General features: G+C 33.0%; 1 protein-coding gene across 2 annotated transcripts in view; it reads right to left on the bottom strand.

The window, feature by feature from the left end:
* Positions 1–22,136, bottom strand: part of Vps13 (vacuolar protein sorting 13C) — a 56,549-nt gene that overhangs the window by 33,528 nt on the left and 885 nt on the right. For both annotated transcript variants that reach the window (XM_068775291.1, XM_068775292.1), the window contains exons 3-20: positions 18,108–18,305; positions 15,223–15,446; positions 14,214–14,352; positions 12,884–13,082; positions 12,051–12,336; positions 11,729–11,843; positions 10,833–11,067; positions 8,260–8,393; positions 8,019–8,142; positions 7,497–7,649; positions 6,490–6,664; positions 6,089–6,282; positions 5,281–5,350; positions 3,449–3,599; positions 2,485–2,762; positions 1,361–1,498; positions 881–983; positions 191–423 (exon numbers count right to left, since the gene is read on the bottom strand). In XM_068775291.1, the coding sequence (XP_068631392.1) occupies positions 191–423; positions 881–983; positions 1,361–1,498; positions 2,485–2,762; positions 3,449–3,599; positions 5,281–5,350; positions 6,089–6,282; positions 6,490–6,664; positions 7,497–7,649; positions 8,019–8,142; positions 8,260–8,393; positions 10,833–11,067; positions 11,729–11,843; positions 12,051–12,336; positions 12,884–13,082; positions 14,214–14,352; positions 15,223–15,446; positions 18,108–18,305 (3,149 nt within the window). The remainder of the gene's footprint in view (positions 1–190; positions 424–880; positions 984–1,360; positions 1,499–2,484; positions 2,763–3,448; positions 3,600–5,280; positions 5,351–6,088; positions 6,283–6,489; positions 6,665–7,496; positions 7,650–8,018; positions 8,143–8,259; positions 8,394–10,832; positions 11,068–11,728; positions 11,844–12,050; positions 12,337–12,883; positions 13,083–14,213; positions 14,353–15,222; positions 15,447–18,107; positions 18,306–22,136) is intronic.

Genomic DNA, 22,136 nt, shown 5'->3' with positions numbered 1-22,136 from the left:
ATTTTTTATATCTAGTAATTACTAGATATAAAAAAACTATGAAAACTTTATTTTAACAAAATATCATTGTGTGATTTATTTTTTCTAAAAACGAAATTTCTATATATTAATTGTCAGCAAATTAGCTATGATTTCACCCCTTCAAAGCTTTTAAATGTGTAAAAATTTTCAGGATATTATAGTTTCTAACCTCCTTATGAACACTTTCAGGGTTCAAATCTTCAACTTTAATTGACGCAATCGCACAGTCGACCTGCGTGTAGGAACTTTTCAGTACAAGACCGGCCCCGGCGCCATGCAGCTTTACAATGGACAACGGCCGTCTGTCCGTTTCAAAACCGATCTCTACTGCTCCTATCTTAACGTTGATTTTCAATTGAATACTCTCAACTTGTTTGCGACGTGTCGGTTTTGTGACGCTAGCTGAAACAACATAAAGCTCGACAATTAGACAGTCACCTATATTATTCTGTAATCACCCGACAACACATTTTATTTCTTAGGTGAGAAACAACTAGCTAAGGATGCGGTTACAAGGTGACAAATTTTAGTGTTCATACGTCAATTGCACGATTTGGAAGCTTTCTGACTTCAATATGCAGACAACAAGAGATAAGGACGTTATTTTTAGTCAATCGGTGAGGCAATTACTAATAAATATATAATTACACATAAAACATATTAAAAAATACTGCTTGTAAACGCATCTTTATTTCATTTCTTTACAAAAATTCGGTTGAAAGAACGAATATAGTACTCCCTATAGTGAATAAAATATAATCTAAAATATATTTCAAATGCTGTTTAATAATTTTATAAACTTACAAAACTCATTAAACCATTGTATTTAGAGAAACCCAAAAATTAAAAAGTGTAATACCTTTAGATTTGGCAACGGAGAACTCTTCATCTTCCATAATTGTTTCCAAAGGTCCAGCATTAGCATACCTGTCCACTTTGCTTTGAATAGCTTGTAATCGCGTCTAAAAGAATAATGACCTTTATCAAATCTTTTATAGATAATATTTGGTATTTATACAATAAATATAAAGTAAAATATGCCGAACACCAAGTAGCGCATTTTTTGTTGAGAACTTTTAAATATATTTTTTGTAAATAATGCTTAGTACTTAATTTGCAGATTGAGTTTCTAGAAAACAAACCGTTGTCTGTGGGAGGGCTGTCAGCGTTAAAAGTTTTATACTCTTTTTTTATTAAATCTTATACGTTTCAATATGTATGTTTTGAACAAAACTGTCACATATCAACACGGTTTTAACTTTTACAAACATACCTCTTGCATAACCATTTTTCCCTGATACTGCATGAAGAAAATACATTATATACATATATTACTTACTTGATACTCATTGATAATGATAAGTATTTCTTGCAACCCCTGTAGGTGCAACAGAAGTCGTAGAGTAGTGAAATCCAGTTCGATTAGCTGTTCTATAGAGCCATAACAACTTCTAAATTCTGGGCACTTCTTATCAACCTTAAATTAAATACAATAAAAATTAGTAATTTTAACTGATTTTTATATCAAATTATAGTTTTAATTTTGATAATATTTCACTTTAAGTACATATTTGTTGATAACTTGTTCAGAAATATGTTTATAAAGTTAATAAGTATTCTTATTTTTATTATTATTAGTATTTATTTATTATTATTTTAGTATTATTACTTAATTTCTATAAAATTACTGTTAAAAATTAATAATAAAAAAGCCGGAAGGAGCTTCGTGTAAGAGATTGATAATTACACTTAATTGTGCATTTAGGACAACTTACAAATGTTTATACGCAAGTAGAGAAAGAGAATACCCAATCTCTACTTGTCACAGATTCAAACTATAAATTCTATTACTATAATAAATTAAATTGATAGGCGTAAAAGTTACAAAGGGGTGAATGTGTGGCTAATTTGCTATCAATTAATATATGTTATACCTTGTCCAAAAATCAATTATTTCAGAAATAATAAATAACGTCATACGAATGTAAAAGATTACTACATTTTTAAATTAATAATTTACTCTCTGTTCTTACAGACTTTATATTACCAGAAGTTATTCATTTAGCCTATCGTAATCCGTAATTAAAAATCGTAGTGATTATTATAGAGTAATTGAAAACAGACGTTCAAAAATTTTGTTGACAAACGACAACACGGCCTTTATTTAAAATATATCCAATGACATACTACCCATTTAAAATTATTTAAATATACAATCACAAAAAAATTTGCCATATCACTTCGGAAAAACTTAAAGACAACAATACATTGTAATAGATCGTCAATTTAAGTTCACGGACCCTTCCGCTCCGTGAACTCAGCTCTGATGAAGCTGTGGGCTTTACCCTCGGGCTAAAGCAACAACGTCAATCAAGAGTAAGTAAGTAATTGGGTCGTCGTATGTCGTTTCTTGCCTTGTCACTATGAGATATATATACATAAAAAAGTATAAAATGCACTTACATTACGATAGGTGACCGCAAATAAATATTGGCTGGTGGTAACCGCGTCAGTGACATCCGAGCTTAAATTCGAGGGTATTTCAGGTGTCTCGATCATATTAATAGTATTGTGACCGATTCTGTGATGCTGCATATTCACACCACCTAGTCGTATCGTTGATTCTAAGGTGAACGTTTTTTGTGTCGCAGTAAGTTCTAGAAGTTTCAGCGAGAACACCAAAAACTTATCGTATTCTTTTGTTTGTGTGGACATCTTGCGATTAACGCTGAGGATTAATTCTAGAAAGATAAAGATTATGAGACAATACACTTAAAGCTTGTTCAATGTTTCCAATAACAAAATTGGTAGCTTTGATCGGCTATTTAGTTTTTAATTATTCATTTTTATCCTTTATTACTAGTAGTTTGATAGCGTTAAGAATCATGATTGTCCGGCAGCCTAGACACGCCCGTAAAACCAATCGTAAACCCATAAATGTCGTTGAACACAACCATAGCCTTTGAATAATTTTAATTGGAAACTTTGACACTTTTGACTTTTTGACAATTTGAGAAAACCTACGTAATATTAACTAAAAATTCTAAAAAATAAACTTCAATAGTCTTTATTTAATTCGTAATAACGAAATTGACAGAAGACGCCGAATGCAGTCTGGTTTCAACCGGTCCTTTTGGAAATCTATTAGAGAAACCTATGTCCCCCAGTGGACGTCTTACGGCTGACATGATAATAATGATGAACAATGAAAATATATAAATTGACTTGTCTCTGTTGCCTCATAATGATGTAAATTTTAAGAATACGGTGTGCATTCCAACAAGCGGGTCTAGTGCGAATGTGAAATATCTTTTGATTTTTGTTCCAAGTATGTGCCTGTTTATATAGGATATATTCTTTTAACATTTATGATGTTATATATAGATATAAGAGAAAAGTGGTATCTTCCATGAATGTAAATCTTTACCTTTCATAATAAAGAATGCCTCAACTTCAGTAAGCTGTACAGTTTGTTCGTCAGTTTTCCTTTGTTTGGAGCGTGCCGTGTCTCTTTTTTGCTTTTCCACTGGATCCAAATACTTAAGCAATGATAAACTTGACGCCTTAGATTCGCTCGCCTTTAACAGAATATAGATATATTAAAAAAAACGTTAACAAAAAAATTATACGATAAATGTTTTTAATAATAATGATTAATGATTATTAAATACATGAACAAAATTTTACTATAATTTAATCACCGCTATTTACATTTCTATGCGTTACATAAAATATTATATTATGTACGTATGTATTACTTAAAATATCTAAACTATATTGGGCGACTTAAATAACCTGTTACTACTATATTTAATATGAATTAGTATAATTAAAGTGTCTACTTGAACATAACGACCAATTAATGGTGACAATCTACCAAGTGATTTAGTCACTGCTAAAAGTTACCGAAATATCTCCCGTATGGATATCCGGAAACAGTTTCAAATCAATCACCTGACCACTCACAGTATATGCAAATTTGTAGCAAAATATCTTGGGATAGAAAATAATAATGTAAACGTAAGTAATAAAGCGTAATTTAAAAAGATGTAAAATATTAAGCAGAGATACAATATTCGAATGTAATTAAAGATAAAAAATGGCAGGATTTTGGAATTGATAATTCAAATAATGTTGTGACTAAAGAATATTTATGTTTAGGTGATAGTATAGCTTGTACATTTGAAACCAAAATTTTTTCATGTGAATTTTAAATATTTGGTTTCAAATGTACAAGTTTTTTTTATTTTTTAAATACTGTCGGGATCGTACGTTACTTCAGAATATAGCGTTTTTTTTTTTTTGTCTTTTCTTTACATATCGACGTACAATTGAGTGACTTAACACATTGTTGACCTGTCACTCGTGTCTTTAAGGCCGAACGTTACTACTCGGCCACGAGTAAACTCGTGAAGGTTTTTTTGCATCATTGTTATTATCTCTTTTAGCGAGTATGCAGTACATTCGTCGGTATAATACATGCTGTTTTTCTCGCTTATAAGAGCCGCCAAATCTTTTGTTGTTAAAAATATGTAATAATTGAAAAAATGATGACGATAAGTAATGAAGAATCTTTCAATGAATTATATGCAGATGGTTTATCTGATTGTCCGAATGATTCTGAATCAAATTGTGAAATTGATACTGTACCTAAAGAGAGCGACTCTGATATTAGACCACCAAAATATCAAAATAGAAATATTATAGCACCAGATATTATCGACGATTTTAAATAAGAGTGGAACGAACATGATATTACACCGAACTTACAGAACTATTAAAATATTCCTGGTGCAACTATTGAACATGGTGACACTCCAACTATCAGTAGGGTAACGGCTTTATTTTTTGATAGTGATGTTTTTGATTTAGTCGTTATGTAGACCAATTTCTACCATTCTCAAATAAATGAGTTACATAAACTTTATGCAAAAACAGTACTCGGCACGAGATACGACACGAAACAAATTTTCAGTAAAATTGCCGGTCACAATGTGTTAAGTTTCGTTAATCATGTTTTGGCATAATTAGCAATCATGAAATAGTTCCTTTCGTTACTCGGAGAAATACAGTCGAGTATTTAACTAATATAATAAAACTTAGGTTTAATAACAATTATTTTTACATTGAATATTAGAATCATTGAATTATAAAGCCGCATTCATAGTTTCTTTCCAAAAATACCTTAAGTTAAACATCCATTCGATTATTCCATCTCTGATAATATGGACTAAATGTAAAATAAATGATTTAATTTACCTTAAGTTGCGTCGTTTCCTCAGATTGCGGTAAAGGCATACTCACTAATATTTCACAAAGTGTAAGCAATCTGAAAATATAAATGAAGAATATGACCATATAGATATTTTCTATATACTTCTATCATTTTGGAAACTAATGGGAGAGGCTAAAGTCCAACTATGGTTGTTCTATGGTTCAAATTATGATTCAGATTTACTATCCATTCAATGTTTTTATTAATGCAATGAGTTAAGATAAATGTCTATATTTTTATTTAATAGTAAACAAATTATGATCTCCTCTTTAAATAAAATGTTGTTTGCTTGTTGGCATTTATAACTTTTTTTTTTTACTAGGTTCTGTTCCACCAGTCTGCCGCTCATGATCTTTACCGCAGCCCCACCTCGCCGCGCTTTCATAAAGCGCTGTACAACAGTTTTGTTGCACTGTACCAATTCGCTAGCTTTTTTTTTTTGGATCATTACTTACCTTCTTGCCATTTTTTTTTTAATTATGCGGGCTAGAAGGGGCAAATGGCGAAAAGTCCTTAACCAAAAAGTCGTTAGCGTAACTTCGAGTTAAGTAAGTTAAGACTTCCACGCGAATACCAGCTCTAGCTGTTACCCGTAAAATGTATGAAATGTTGGAAGACACTCCAGGAATGCTATTATCTAATTCGTCTATTAACATGGCAAACGCCTGGTAGCAGTATCTCAAACATGCAATAAACCGTCTTTGCCGTCGAAGGCTACATGCCGTCGGGCATCGAATCTGTATAGTTAGCGTTCTGAACTATTGGACATAAGTCATTAAGAAATGAATTTACCTGTCCTCGGAAACACTAATAGCAATCTTCTCCAACTCTCCGCGCACTTTTATCTTTGGCATTCGAGGGTCATCTGTGATGAGACACTTATGTATTTGTATCACCAAGTTGGTAGGTTGTAGCAAGTGAAGCGGTGTCCCCACGTCTGATGCTATAGCCGTCTGCCAATCCTCTTTTGGTGCGGCTATTACAATCTAAACAAAACAATTGTGATAAAATTAAGAAAATGTATAGACGAATATTTGAAAACGAATCTATGTTATTTTTTTAAAGAATTACTCTAACAACTGTTTTAAGGATATACGTAAAAGTTATCTTGAATGTATGTCAATTGAATATTAGTGATACAAAGTTGATATTAATATGATTAAATAAATAAATATTTAAATTAAAATAAATACCTGCATCTCAGTGAGATTTAGCGCCATCTTGTCGTAACTGTGTTGAGTTATTTCCTTTAGGATATCTTCGTCTGCAAGTCCCTCTTTGTACAACTTATGAACGTCCAAAGCCTCGGAGCGTGGTTCCGATTTAACACTTATCGCGCCGAGTTTAACAACGACGCATGCTTCATTGCTGATAAAATCAAAATTATATAGTAAAAACTTGTGTAATTATATGCTAAAAAAATATTTAAAGCACTCTTAAAATATTTAAAATAACAAAGATATTCCCGTCAATAGGTAAGAACTAACATAATCTATCAGTGTGGAGAATTAATTACATTTAACAGAGAACATTTATTTGCATAATTTAATTAAATTGTGAACTGATAAATATACAGAAACATACATTTATCATATTCATACTTTCATAAAAAAGTAAAAATGCATTTACACGTTATATCATTGTAAGGTGCACAATTATTTTTTTTAACATAAACCAAAAAATTGTTTTCATCTTATTCACTGTCTGTTTCTCCTATAAAGAAATGAGGTCCAAAAATGAGGACAGGTCGTAGGGTAAACAGGGACAATAAACACTGCGTAACCTCTCTGCAACATGACACCGCTTGACGAACGCTACCACAATGTACCATTCATACAACGCGAGATAGTCATAACTGTTAATATAATTCCCGTGGATGTATAAATAGGATAATAATTTGGTAAATACAAGTATTCTGTATGGAACCCTTCGGTATTGTTTTAAATAGGAGTGAGATAACATCTCTACTTTAGTAGTCTAAACTCTAAAATCTAACTCTGGTTACTGCTTATTATATTAAAATAATCGTCTATTTAATAGCGCATGTAAATGCTTACTTGAAGAAAGATACTTTTAATTTTTTTATCATGCGAATACGCTATAATATCCATAAAAATTTTTTCAATTGTTATCTTATAATGTAAGAATAAACCACACATATTTCATAGAAAAAAAATTTCGTAATAAAAATAATACGCACTCGCGGTACATTCCAGTTTGTGGCACGATAATGTATGAGGCTGCAATGTCTAAGTCCAAATCTATGAAGGTGTGATGCTGAACGGCATACTGCATGCCCAGTGCTGATTTCTCTTTAAGATCGGAAAGTTTGTTGCCCGCTGCAGCTTGTAGGCTAGAATAAAAAAAGTCAGTTATTACTTTTCCAAATTGCATGCCTATAAGCTTTAATACTATACCCTTACTATTGAGGTGAACATAATAAATCGTCGTATTTAATATATAATATAATTGTATCAATAAATGTAATGATTTACTTTACTTAAGAAAAACCGTACTGTTAGAATTCCAGCACTTATTGTCATTTACGTAAGTTGTATGTTAATAACATTACTCATATGGATTATTATATCAACAAACATATCAACAATGAAATTTCAGAAGTTTTTTGTGTCTTGCTAGAAAAATTCTTATTTATTTTAAATATTAATAGGAAGGGCAATTTGATTTAAATATTAATGCTAATTAATGTAATATTACTTACGTCGATAGAGCAGTGGACTCGGAAGGTGGCTTGAAGACATTTACAATTTCGATAACGGTTTGTGCATCATAAACTATCTGCAACGGTCGAGCCAGGACTTTTACTCGCTGGTCACATTTGCCATCTGCAATAATAAACCAATATTATTTTATTTATATTATGCTTACGGGTCTCTAATATTGTGTCGAACAATAGCTTTAAAATACTGGGAACAAAGTATTAAATTAATAAGAATTCTTACCTAAAGGATTTGTTTCAAACATGACATTCAGTAAGTTAGCATCCTTCGTAACTTCCTTCGAAGTTACCATTTGTGGTTCAAAATCTCCTTGTTTTACTCCGGATACTGTAAATGATTGCATTTGGACGTCAACTCTGAAACATTCAATATAGATAGGAACCACAATTATAGTTAAATGCGTTTTTATTTAATATTTTTTCATGATAAATTATGGATGTGTCTTCTATGAATTACTAATAGGAATACCAAATGACAAACAAGTAAAGTTTGTTGTCTTGCTCGTGCAAAGCTAAGTATGCTTAGTTAGCCATCTTACTGGAGCAACTTGAATGCCATGATTTTTTTAATACTAAAGCGACTTCCATAATATTCCAACACCTCAAATTTTACTAAATACACGAATATCCATTTTCAATAATGAAACTGGTACGAAAACACCCATAGTTACAATTTAAACATAACTATTTGCCCACAAAATCTATACAGGTTGTAAATTTATAAAGACACCAATTAATTTAATACAATGAATACAACCTTCTTCATCCATATTATTATTTGAAATAATCTTAGATAATTAAAACATTTAAATTTCACTACAAATATAAAAATTGTTCTTTTACATCACGCTTTAGATGGTTCGCTACAAAAATGTAGTGAATTATGATTTTAGTTTCTTTTTATATCATGTACATGTTTTTCCTATATTATATTTAGAATATATGAATATTTCATACGAGGGTGAATCAAAAAATTCTTGGAATCAATATTAAAAAATGCAAAGATTTAAATAATATTTTATTTTTCTACATAATCTCCCTCCAATGCAATGCATTTAGAATAACGCGTTTCTAACTTCCATATTCCTTGTGAAAAAAAAATTATTTTCTTGACTCTCGAAAAAGTCCTCTACGGCAGCTATAACCGCGTCATTATCGTGAAATTTTGTTCCACGAATTTCCTCTTTTAATTTTGGAAATAAGTGAAAATCACTTAGGGCTAAGTCCGGAGAATATGGTGGGTGGTCAAGGAGATTGAAGCCAGCACAGCGGATTGCGTTGAGCGCATCTTCCGATCGATGAGCAGGAGCGTTATCTTGAAGGAACAACACGCCCAACGACAGTTTTCCACGACGTTTTTCTTTAATCGCTTCACGCACTTTCGGGATTAAATTTGCATAATAGGGTACAGTAATCGTCTGGCCTTTTGGCATGTAATCAATAAAAAGGATTCCTTCACTATCCCAGAACACAGAGGCCATAACTTTGCCAGCGGTAGGAGCAGCTCGAAATTTCTTAATGGATGGAGAGGATGGTCGTTTCCAAGACATGCTTTCTCGTTTCATCCATGGTGACAAGACGACGGCAAAAATTATCCGAATCACGCTCCGAACATTTCGAGATTACGCTTGGAAATTTCCAAACGTCGCTTTTTGTTTTCGTCGGTTAACATTCGTGGCACCCATCTTGCAGACACTTTTTTGAACCCCAGTGAATCAATTAAAATGGATTGAACGCTACCAAAAGATATCTTTAGGATCTCAGCTATATGTTTTATAGTCATTCTTCTGTCTTCCAAAACCAGATTCTTAACCTTTTTGACATTTTCTTCTGTAATGGAGGTTGAAGGCCGCCCAGAACGCGGGTCATCTTTACAGCTTGATCTACCTCTTTTAAATCAGCCACCCAGTACGCAACCGTAGAATAGGGTACAGCATCACCCCCTAATGTCTGCTGAATGTCCAAAAAAATTTCCTTCGTAGACATTTTTTTCAAACTGAGATATTTTATCACCGCACGTAACTCACTTTTATCCATAATTTTGACTTTTTAGCAACTCGTTGCACAAAAAAATTTATTACATGCGAACGAACTAACAAAAACAAGTGACAGTCTGCATAAATATAGTGTGATAGACACTCTTTAATTTAAATATCGAACTTGATCCAAAAAGGTTTCATATATATGCACTTCTAAGAACTTTTTCATTCACCCTCGTAATTTAAATGTCTGTACCTTAAACCTAGAATACTAGTCCAAAAGACAGGGCTTTCGAAATATTATACCTATCTTCATAGAAACTAACATTATTGATATTATTATCTAAAGGTTGAACACAATCATTGGGTCATTCAAAAATATTTCTCCAACTGGTCACTGTAACACTGAACTTTCTAATAAAAAATATTCATTGCATTATTACAGCTAAGTGATTAGACGTAATTGGAATTCCTTTTTGAAGAATTTATTAAAACAATATACTCTTAGAAATAAAAGTAAAAAGAGAAAGAGAAGATCCTAAAGCAGTCGTTTAACGCAAAATATAAAGTTAGTTTTATGACTGGTTAATACATAGTAATGATATAGACATATAGGTTAGTCTATCACCATATCATATCACGGATATATACACCATACAACAGTCATGGACTGACTTACAGTATTGATAGCGGTGCCTGATTAAGAAAGTTAAGAGTAAGCACAAACACTTACTACATAGGGTTATAAATGAACTATCATAATATTATTAAAAGTAATATAATAACAATTAAATAGAATGGCCTCCTTTAATCTCACCTCAAGGCATTAGCACTGGGCCGTTGTTTCATATCGACCTGCACAGTATCTACACAGGCTCTAAGCACCTCGGTGACATCTGTCACAGACACCTGCAGCCGGTCTAAGAGAAAGCAGCTTTCAACAGCTACATACTCCACCGGCAAGTGAAGCGGTGCCGTGTTCTCCTGGTAGTCTATTGCACGGAACAGCTTCTCCTTTTCCTCCGATGTCATAGCTTTTTCGAATTGTTTCACTAAAAAAAAATTGTAGTTTATAAAAAATACTTTGCCAATTAATCCTTCTTATGCTATCCTAGTGTCTCGAAGTAAGTTCAATGCGAATATGATCTAGATTGGAATCCGTCCACCCAATGTATAATCCAAATGATACTCCAGAGACGTAAGTCTGATATAGATTATGCTATGTTTAAACATTTCATTCCTTCCATGTCAAAAAAAATGCTTCTTAAGTACTTATCACGACCCTTTATTGTTATTGTTGATATAAATCCACCAGGTAGCTTATTCAAAACTATAATCTGGACGTTACGAGAGACACTTCAAATCATAATCATCACATTAAATCATCATCATCACTTAGCCATAGGTCGTCCACAACTATACATAGGCTTTGGCCTAATGTATCGGTTAAAAGTTGTTTGCACCCAATGATTTCTGAAGATCTTAACAAATTCATATGACTGTCCACCTAGGGTGGATATCCCATGCTGCCTTTGCCGGACTGTTATCTCCACGACAGAACCTCATGGCCCTTGCGTCCATCAGTTCTGCGTGCTATGTGGCTTGCCCACTATCACTTCAACTTATCAATCTGCTGGGTTCATACCTGATTTTATCTTACAACTGTATGTATTTGTTTAATTATTAATTAAAATAGGAAAAAAAGGTATTTACTTATAGCTGTGCCTTCCGCAAGTTCTTCATCCTTTGAACTACCCCTAGACCACCAACCGCCAAACCAGCCACGGGATTTACGCGCTTCTTCCTCCAGTTTACCCAGTCTTTCAACCTACAATCATAAATTGACATTTATTATTAATAATTATATATTTATATATAGAATTTCTATGCTACTAAAATAATAATTTACGGACAAATTTGGAAAAATTACTTTAAGAAAATAACGTTAATATTTTAAAAATTATTGACATTAAATATAAGGAAAAGATTATTGATATATTTGACAGTTCAACTATCTATATTTTTATAAACCTACCTCCATTTCTATCCTCTGCCTGATGACAACTAAATTGAGCAAATCGAGTGACTTTTCAGCTTGGCATATTATATTTTGTTGATCGCTATTCACCTTTCCCTTATTGCTCAGTTTACACTGGTACGCATTAGCATAGTCTTTGCACAGCTTTCTATGATTCAGCATATGCGTCCAGTCCCAGTTTCTACGGCGTCGTAGTACCTCTTCCTCCAATATGCAATTGTATGCAAAACGCCACCATTCTTTATAATGACCTTTGTATGCCTTTAGATCTGGACGGTATTTCCTACAAAAATTTATGAATAAATAGGTAGCACAGAAATATTACTTTAATAAAATAGGTATTCTAATCATAAAGACAATTACTTCGTTATTCTGTTAAGGTTAGTGTAATAGTACTAAATATGCGAAATTATGTCGGAACAATATTATTCTGGATACCGCCGATAGATGGCGCTAGTATGAGACCAAAATTGATGGCTGGCTCAGTACCTTTTATGAGACTCAACTTTTATAGGTATTTTAAGAAAATGCAAATAAAACAAGAACTGCAACTACATGTGCGCAAAAAACTCCATTACTTTTTATTTCCAACTTATTAAATATTCTTTGTAGCTAGCTCCATATCTTCTTAATTAAAATAACTTTAAGACTAATATATCGGATTAACAGCCAATCTCTAACAACATTCACATTGGACTTTATAAAATCTTTCTATAATAAAACTTGTAGCTAAGTATCAATGAAATCAATTAACGCATGAACATTCAATAGTACATCGGTAATTTATTTTTGATAATTTTGACCAATAAAGTTCTCGATAATATACAAACCTGTAAGGTGCCCCCTTGCTCATTCTGTCCATAGAATCAGCTAACAACATCATGTCCTGATATTGTGCTTTGGTAAGACTAACAGACAACTGTTCCATATGTAAACTCAATATCACTTTAGGTATGCTAAATTTCGGCGTGTCACCCTCTGGCTTAGGGTTGAGTTTCAATTTGGCTGTAGCATTAATTGGACCCAAGGCTGTAACAAAATATTTACTTGTAAAACTTGTACATAAATATCGTCAATTTTTTCATTTTTTAATCTATTTTATTTTTGACTCTACTCTGCTTTTCAAAATGTTATAGTTGTGGAGAAGCAGGAAGAAACAGTGTAGTACAACATTTTTAAACAAGTGAATAATCTCATACTATATATTAACTCTATACACTTGCATATACTCTATAACTCTATTGTTTTCTACGCTTTTTATATGTATAAGTATACAATAAAACATCATAAAGAAAAATATAGAATTATAACAACAGAAATAAATTACAATTGCGGTCTTAAAAGTAGAGTTATATATGTATTGGTTTAAAGAGTTATAGGAGTAAGACTTTTAAAAGTGAATGGATAGCTCATTTGTAAGCAAAAACCGTTATGGCTTTTCCAATATTTGTAATCACCCTAAATAGAGTGATTATTCTGAAATATATTTTCTATTGGAATGCGACAGCCCTATAACGTTTCAGTTCGGTTTTTCTTACTAGATAGTCATTGAAAATATCTCGTACAATGTTTATGTTTATTACCGTACGTATCCCTGTGCTGTCTCCGTACTATGGTCGTGTATACAAATTTGCCTTAAAAGATATGACCGCCTATTATACTTTATTCGCGTTATTGTAGTTCTGTTATTTTATTATTAAATTAACTTTGTATTGAGGAATTTGTAAGTAGTTATTTTTCGTTTTTACATAATAGTGTCAATAAAATGAGTACAATGATCACATTGACAAGCTCTATTCTTTTCCTACAACAATGTAGTGTTACGCACACTTTTGATATATATTCATCATTTTTGATATACAATCGTCAGCCCTGGGACATCCACTGCTGGATATAGACCTTCGCCTCAGAATTCCAGTAGGGCCGAGAGAAAGAGGCCTGCATCCATCTTCTGAAGAACTTAACAAGACTTTGGGGTCACACACATATATACATAGATATATATATATGTATTTGTGTGTGTGTATATATACAAGGACCAAAGACTTCACAGCTTTTATAATGTATCATTAATGCAGTAACAACTTGCTACGGCGGCCTTAACTTGAACATAAAGTTATATTTGCTTCTATTTGTGAATTAAGATAGGGGGTTACTTACCATATTTGTACGATAACGGCTGAGACGATTTCGTAGCGATCTCGTTTTGTAATCTTGTCTTTATATCTTTCGCCTCCGACCTGGAGTACAGCTCTGTAGAAGGGTTCCAGTAGATGGCTAAACCCTCTAAATCTAATATCTGTATAAAATATAACAAAAGAGTATTATTACACCAATTTATATATAAAGTATAAAAAGGTTTATTTAAACATATTTTTTAATTTGGCTCTAGTGAAAATTCAGCAAACAAGTTTTTATTTATGCAACCTGTTTCTTCTTAATGATAGATATAATCAGACAATTGTTGTAGTAATATTCATATGAATTGTAGAAAAACAACTCCATATATATGGGTTAAATAAACCCACAACCGGTCGCTCTTCACGCAGGCTTCTTTAACCCGCCTTGCGGAAGGAGTTGCGTAAAATCATCATGTCAATCATCAATCATCTTCATAACAGCCGAAAGGTGCCCGCTACAAGGCATAATCCTGCCCCAAAGATCACCACGACGCTGACCTCTATTCCGTGGAAAGGATTACCCCACCAGAGATATCGTTTAGAGTCAGTAGGTAGGTGAAAATCGATTCGATCGATTATAAAAGTCGATTATTCAACAAACAACGGGCCTATGTCAGGCCAACTGTGGTACGTCTGCAGACTCATACTAAAAATATGTGGAATGTACTGTGGAAATACAATCATACCATGTGTATACTTTACTTTACTTTTTAATATAATATATAGGTTTTATTACTTTCATTGTTATAATTTTACATTCTCAGTCTAGTGGAGTTATTCAATTCGTATTGTTATTTTTTAATTTTTTTTGACTTGATTTTTTTTTTGCATTGCTGCCCAAGTGATATCTGCAGATACCGCAGGCCGCCCTTTCGATGTACTCATTTTAATTACAATTCAATCTTTTGATGTGTTAAGAATTACCTTTTAAAAGTTTTAATATATTGAATTAGCGAATTTAATGAACGGTTTGTAAAAGTAACTGTTACCTTAAATATCTTCGTTACTGCTTCCTGTATGACAGCCTGCTTCCAATTCTCGTCGGTGGTGTGGACAGACAGATTGTGTAGGGTGATTCCAAACGAGAACGGTGCTTTCGGATTGGTGATGCTGTCTTCATATCTTATATGAATGTCAGTTATTTTCAGCTGTACGTTCTTGATTATCTGCGTCACCAATTTCTCAACGAATGTCTCGTCTAGTTTATTTTGATCTACAAATGTAAAATAATTATCGTGGACTATTTCATTAATAAATAAATACTCAATCCGATCTTTATTGTACAGTGCTTTAACCATCATGTACCTTAATCGATAAACCTTCAATTTTATTTAAATGATTACGCCTTTACCAATTGGCCTTTATTAACCTTATTATGTGTTAAACACTGGAATTGTGTAAACTTGGGTATATAGGATAAAGGACACAGGATGATTTTAATATGTAGTAATTCAAATTTCAAGATTTTCTCACTATATTATCATTACGTTATTTATTATTTCTGAAACCATTGATATTTTGATAGGCTGTGAATACATTAAATGAATTTACAGCTTTTACACCTATAACCAATGACCGTGTATAAAAATTTCTTAGGGAACTTTGAGCGAACACTCTAAACGTTATCTTAATTTGAATTTATTTTAAAAATGCATATTTATTTACAATTAATAAAAACGTTTGGTTTTAGTAACTTGAATTAACAATACTAACAATATTGACAATGGTTAGTAATTTATGTTCACAAAACGCATTATCTGTTTTATGTCAAGTTATCCATCATAATGGTCGGTTTAAAATTGTTATTATATTTCAAATACATTTCTTTATTCGAGATAATAGCAAATAAAACATGTTTTAATATATACTGCATTTATGACCAATTATGGCGCGACTGTGCGTAGGAGGTTCTTTGAACTAAAGCGCCCAACCAAATAAACAAAATATACTACCTGTAGTTATTCGTTAAAGCAAGGTCACGTAAGTTAGACGGTATGAAAGGAATATAAATAATGAAATGGAATGCAAGAAATTGTGAGAAATCAAAGAGAAATGAATGGATGATATTGATATGGAAGGAAGAAGAGAAGGGAAATCAGAAAATTTAGTCAATAATAATAAATCGTTGTGACTGTTTTCCCTGTGCACTCAGGACAGGGGATATTTGGTGCCATAAAAAAAAGTTTAGCGACACACTTATTCTCGGTTGATGTTGTTGCTGTTAGTCTGTGGCCTTTAGAACTTCATCGGAGCTGAGTTCACGGAGCGGAAGGGTCCGTTAACTTAAAAATTAACTAAGCTGGACGAGCGCGTACCCGAAAGCGCTCTACCCAATTATAGCTGTGTGGTGTTGATATTGTGTGTATGCGGCTTGGCACGGCAGTGTGGACCACAGGCGAGCCAAGTAAGGATCCGAATCCAACCTCGATTCGCTCACGCTGTTCGCGGTTAGGGAGCGGGCGGCCGCCCATAGCGGCACGGGTGGAAATACAAAAGAGTGAGTTACAGTCCATAAAAATGCCTTGACCAAATACCTAACATGTAAATTCTATGAATCGGTGTTTTAAAACTTGTGTGTAATCGATAAAGAACTGAAAACGCATGGTTACATTATCAGATTTCCGATACGATAGGTACTGCGAATTGATAACAATGCTTTATAACACGGATGTACATAAATGCTTTACAATAAATAGAGTACTTTAGAACTAACTAAAAAATAACCTGGTTTAGTTTATTGATCATCTCTGGTCCGAGTGCTTTAGGAACTCTCATAACTTTAAGCTGAAAGATGCCATCATAGAGGAGCGCAATCTGATTTTAATTTTAAAAGAATGAGCTCCTTTGCCATTTTTCTCTTGAGTAAACAATTGATCATCATTATGTCAGCTGACAGACAGGTTGTGTCGTCAGTCCACTTAATGGCGAGCCCAGCCCCCCCCCCCCCCCCGTGCAGCGTCTACTGGTTCTTGGTCGCCACTATAAAACCTTTCGACACCAAAGGACGTTAGTCGCACGAGCGACGTACCCCGCCCGCTGCCACTTCAGACAAGCTAAATAAATGTGTAAACAAATCATTGTAGATGACCATAAGTAGATAATTACATGAATAAGTGAATATTGTTGTGAAATGGAAATGGGTAAGATCATTGCTTGCGGCAGCATAGACTACTTTTTGAAGGAAAAGAGTCGCGACAATTTATTGCGGTTTTGTTGGAACATAATAACTGATGTAAATAAGCGTAACAAAACCGTGTATGAGGACACTGTAAAATATTTTTATACGAAATCGTTTAAAATAACACAAAATGGAAAAATCGAGAGAAAGTAAAATGGAAATCGATTGGAAATTTAAATGATTAAAATTTATAGAAATGTAGCGTGCGATGGGACTATAGTAGCACAGCCAAATATCATTGGCAAATATAAAGCTCAACGAATCCGCTGGCTTGGTCACTTGGAGCGAATGGGATCGGATCGGAGCGTGAAGGTAGCGTACCTGGAAAAACCGAGGGGTCGAAGACCAGTGGGTAGACACAGGTATCGCTGGATCGATCGCGTTGAGGCAGACTTGCGCGAATTGAATGTCAGCCAATGGCAGACGATGGCGCAAGATAGAGGAAAGTGGAAGTCTCTCGCTTCGGAGGCCAAGACCCACTTTGGGTCACTGAGCTAGCGGAGTAGTAGTAGTAGTAGCGTGCGATGGGAGGCGATGCGTGAATGTAATGTAAATGAATGTCGTGAGAATGATAGAAAATGTGAAGCATGAGAGAGAAAGGGTGAAAATAGGAAGGTTTATGTCCCTGTCCCAAAATAACATGGATTAACGACAGGCCTCCAATAAAGAGGCCAAATAAAAGATTAAGAGAATAACCTTTTTGCGCTTCTTTTTTCTTAGCTTCTTCGACCCTGGCCAACTCAGCTTGCTTAGCCGCCAGCGCCATTTTCTCTTCCTTCTCCGGGTCATATTTGACTTCAGCCGATGGGTTCACGATCAAGAAGAGCCTTTCGATGGTCGCCTCGACTGAGGCGCCGTATAAGTTCTTCCATGGTATTTTAAGTACTAGTTTTCCTGTTCAATAAAGTATAAAAAAAACACAAATTTTATTGAATGTCTTTTTGAATTATTGCTTATGGTCTATAATAGAATTATATTATAAATTACAAGATAGAGCCGCAACAGTTCCTATTCATATATCTTCTAGAAAAATAACCAAAAGTATAAACTAGAAAACATTCGAAATATGACCTTATAATTGTAGTGTTACCGAAACAGCTGTACCGCCCCTAAGAAAAGCGAGGCGAGATGAAGCTCGAAAAACAAAGAGACGGCGGAGTGACGAAACAGAGCCTCTGTCTAACATTCAACCATCATCCATCCATCCATTCATTTCTTAAACGATCAGGTATCTCGACATTAATACTAATTGAACTTGCTTGGAATTAAGACATGTTGACTTGTTTATTATAAAGATATATAATAAAGTTCCACGAGATTTCATATACTAACCTAAATTTTAACCTAAGTTTTAAAACTAAAATTTAATGTATATTATTCAATAGATCATTTAAAATCGTTAATGATGCGTTGAACTTGGTCAGTTAGCCCATTTGTATAGTAGATATTTTAATGTACACACCAAAAATTGTGAAATTTCATTTGCATCATCAGTTTCTACGGCGGTTCTTCTCGGCAAATCAGCATTCTGAACTAGTAGTTACTCACGGACTGACTACACAGATCTTTTTATAATATTAAAAATTATTGGTGATTTAAAAGTTCGTATAAATGCCTACTTGGATAAAGTAATATTTTACAGTTAATTACCTAATGTCCTATACAGCGTTGGTTCTAGTCGAACTATAACCAAACTTATGAGAAAACTGGTAATTGATCACGCATTACATGATGAAAAGACGATCATTAACAAATGTCTTGTGTATCAAATATTTTTTAAATCTAACAAAATGTTACAAATTAAACAATGACCCATTTACTTTAAAATCGTATTCCATGTTATTAGTATCCTCACATTAGACAAGGCATTATATCTACATATAGTTTTATGTTTTAAAAATCACGCGAACCGGAACCTATAAGTTAAAACGCAAACAAACACGTCTAACGTAAGACGAATATTATTTTGTCATTTCATTTTATATACATATTTAGTTTGTGTTATTCTATTATTGTAACACTGTATTTTAAAAGCTCGGCGGCCTCACAATGTTATAAAAAAAAAAATATTTAGCAGCCCGAGATTCTTAGGTACCCCTTAAGCCTTGCTATCTAAAATAAGATCTAAACTAAGCGCTTTCTATGCTCTGCCTCCTAGATCCCGTATAACTTGTAAAAGCTAGTAAGGCAAAGATAACTTTTGTTAAAAAAATTACACATTTATTTACATAAACACTAAATTATAGAAAACAAAATAAATGCTAAATATTTATTTACTATAAATTTTATCATATCATGGAGGTAAATTTATTTTTTATCTCGCATCGACTACTCGCGAAGACTAGTGTTAAGGATAAACATAAAAATATAGACTTTATTAAAATAACTTTTTTATATGATAGATAAAATGTATATTCATTTTATTAGAAAAAATTTCGGCATGATAATAAACATACATTTACAAAAATTCAGCCAGTTACTTAAACTCGTAGTACCTGCGATTTAATAACAATGGTGTGGGAAATTAGAACTGATTTATTATCACCGCATCATACGAGGTCAAACGGCATACCGACCTTCGTGATATGCCTGTGTGAGTCACTTGCACAACCGACTGTTTTAGGGGCATGATGTCACTGTCTGAACTTTATTAGGTGTACAAGATAGAAACCTCTGGGGTCTGCGTGGAATTTTAATTTCGCAATTCCTTTTATATAATTAGCTGTAATTTCGCACGGAAATGATATTAATTATTATTAAACCATTTCTTATGTACAACAAAAACAAGGTGCTCGTTTTATAAATAAATAGACTTCGCCATAATATACCGATCGATAATTAAATTGGGCTGGACTACGTTTTACATAATAATTCAATAACATTGGATAACACAATTTAACACACAGCCAATTGAGGCTCAGTTCTTTATAGGTTACTTAGTTAAATATAAACAAAATTCAAATGTCAAATTTGATATGCTATCGTAATTTTAGCCTATAGACTCTCACTGCAATGTATAGCACCTCCGAGGAATATACTATAATCGCCATGCTTGGCAGGTGAGTTGGCGATCGCAGTGTGATATATACTCAGAGGACACTGCTATCCATCCTCTGAAACCTTGTTTTGTGGGCAGCGGCGCCTATATTATTAATGCACAAAATATGAATAATATATGGGACAGTATCCCGGGAATCGAACCCGCGACCTACAAACGCAAGTCTCATTACTCTACCACTGAGCTACCACTGTTTTGATATATTATAAACAATCTAAATTGTCAGTTAAAGTGCTACCGAAAGTGTTGCACCGCGCCCTAAGAAAATGCGGCGCGGTAGAGATTGGGCAAAAAGACATCTCATTAATCTCATTAAACATCATAAAAATTCGCAATCATTAAACGAAGCGACCAGTACGCCACCCATCTAACCATGAGCGTATGTAAGACGCGATATAGTGATTTTGGTAGACTATACTACAAACTTTTTAGGAAATAGGGTGAAATGTAATGTGACAGAATTAAATAGCATGATAATTTAGAAGAAAATTGAGATCGGCAACTATTTTAATCTTTGGTCGGCCAACCAGATGCCATGACAGATTATGATTTGTTATGTTATGCATACATTTTTGTTTCCACAAATTTTGGTCAGTTTTATTGCAAGTCCTTTTAAGGTTTTTAATCATTTTTATTTAAATGAGTGATACCTGACTCAAGGTACGAGCCGGGCTAGTTTGTTACTTTCTTTATTACTGAACTTTGAAATGAAATCTACCTCTCAAAATCAATGTAGTCTAATTTGACTACAAAATAAAATGTTTAATTCCCTTAATTTCAAGTTTAATCTTTCAATCTTGTCTACATTTAATTAAGTTCGAAATTCTAGCAAGTATAGTTTTAAATATTATTGGGATTTGGTATCTTTTGTTGTAGCAGAAAGTGGCAATGCCATTATTTGATGGATAGTAACTGTATTAGCAGATACCAACGCAAGGTTCATAGGAATTGAGAATCAAACCACACATCTCATCTGAATCCGCCATTTCAATATAAGCGGGTATGGCATATTCAAGTAGGATTATACAATTAATAACACCCTTTAATATTAAACATAATATTATGGCAATATGCCCTTTTTTTCTGCAGTTATTTGGCAATGGAAATTATCATTTTGATCAAACCTAGAAAAATATGGCCTAAACCTACTGAAAATCTTGATACTATCCTAAAAGGTAGAGAAAAACTAAAGGTAAATGTTAAATAAGTGAAACAATATTTAAAAACATTAAAGAAATACGCTAATACTTAGCCTAACCTATGATTAAGTACGCAAAACATTACATCTTGCAATGTTGCTTGGACATTGTGAGGGAACCTAATGTGTTACTTTAAAATTAGTTAAGTGCATAATAACTATCAGAGTATATTAATGTAAATGTAATACTAAATATGTAAATGTTTCATTACAGAATAATAATAATTTATATAATATTGAAAATAACATAAAAATTGTGTTGTATATATGTACACCAACTTCTGGGACTAAAGCTTTACAGGATATCTAGTATAACTAGAAAAAAGAAAAAAATAAGGAAGAAAGAAAAAAAGGAGAAAGAAGACTACAGTAAATTATGTAATGCATGTTATTCTAAAAATTCTATTCATAAAGTTCTAACCATAGTAAAATCATATTTTAAACAAATTTGTCGATTTTGAAACTCTTC

The sequence above is a fragment of the Battus philenor genome, unplaced genomic scaffold (genome assembly GCF_028537555.1).
Source record: "Battus philenor isolate CCGP_79_NKW_IND1 unplaced genomic scaffold, ilBatPhil1.0.hap1 SCAF_8, whole genome shotgun sequence".
NCBI classification, from domain to species: Eukaryota; Metazoa; Arthropoda; class Insecta; order Lepidoptera; family Papilionidae; genus Battus; species Battus philenor.
Note: the sequence above shows the minus strand (reverse complement) of the source record. Positions and strands in the feature narration are given on the sequence as shown.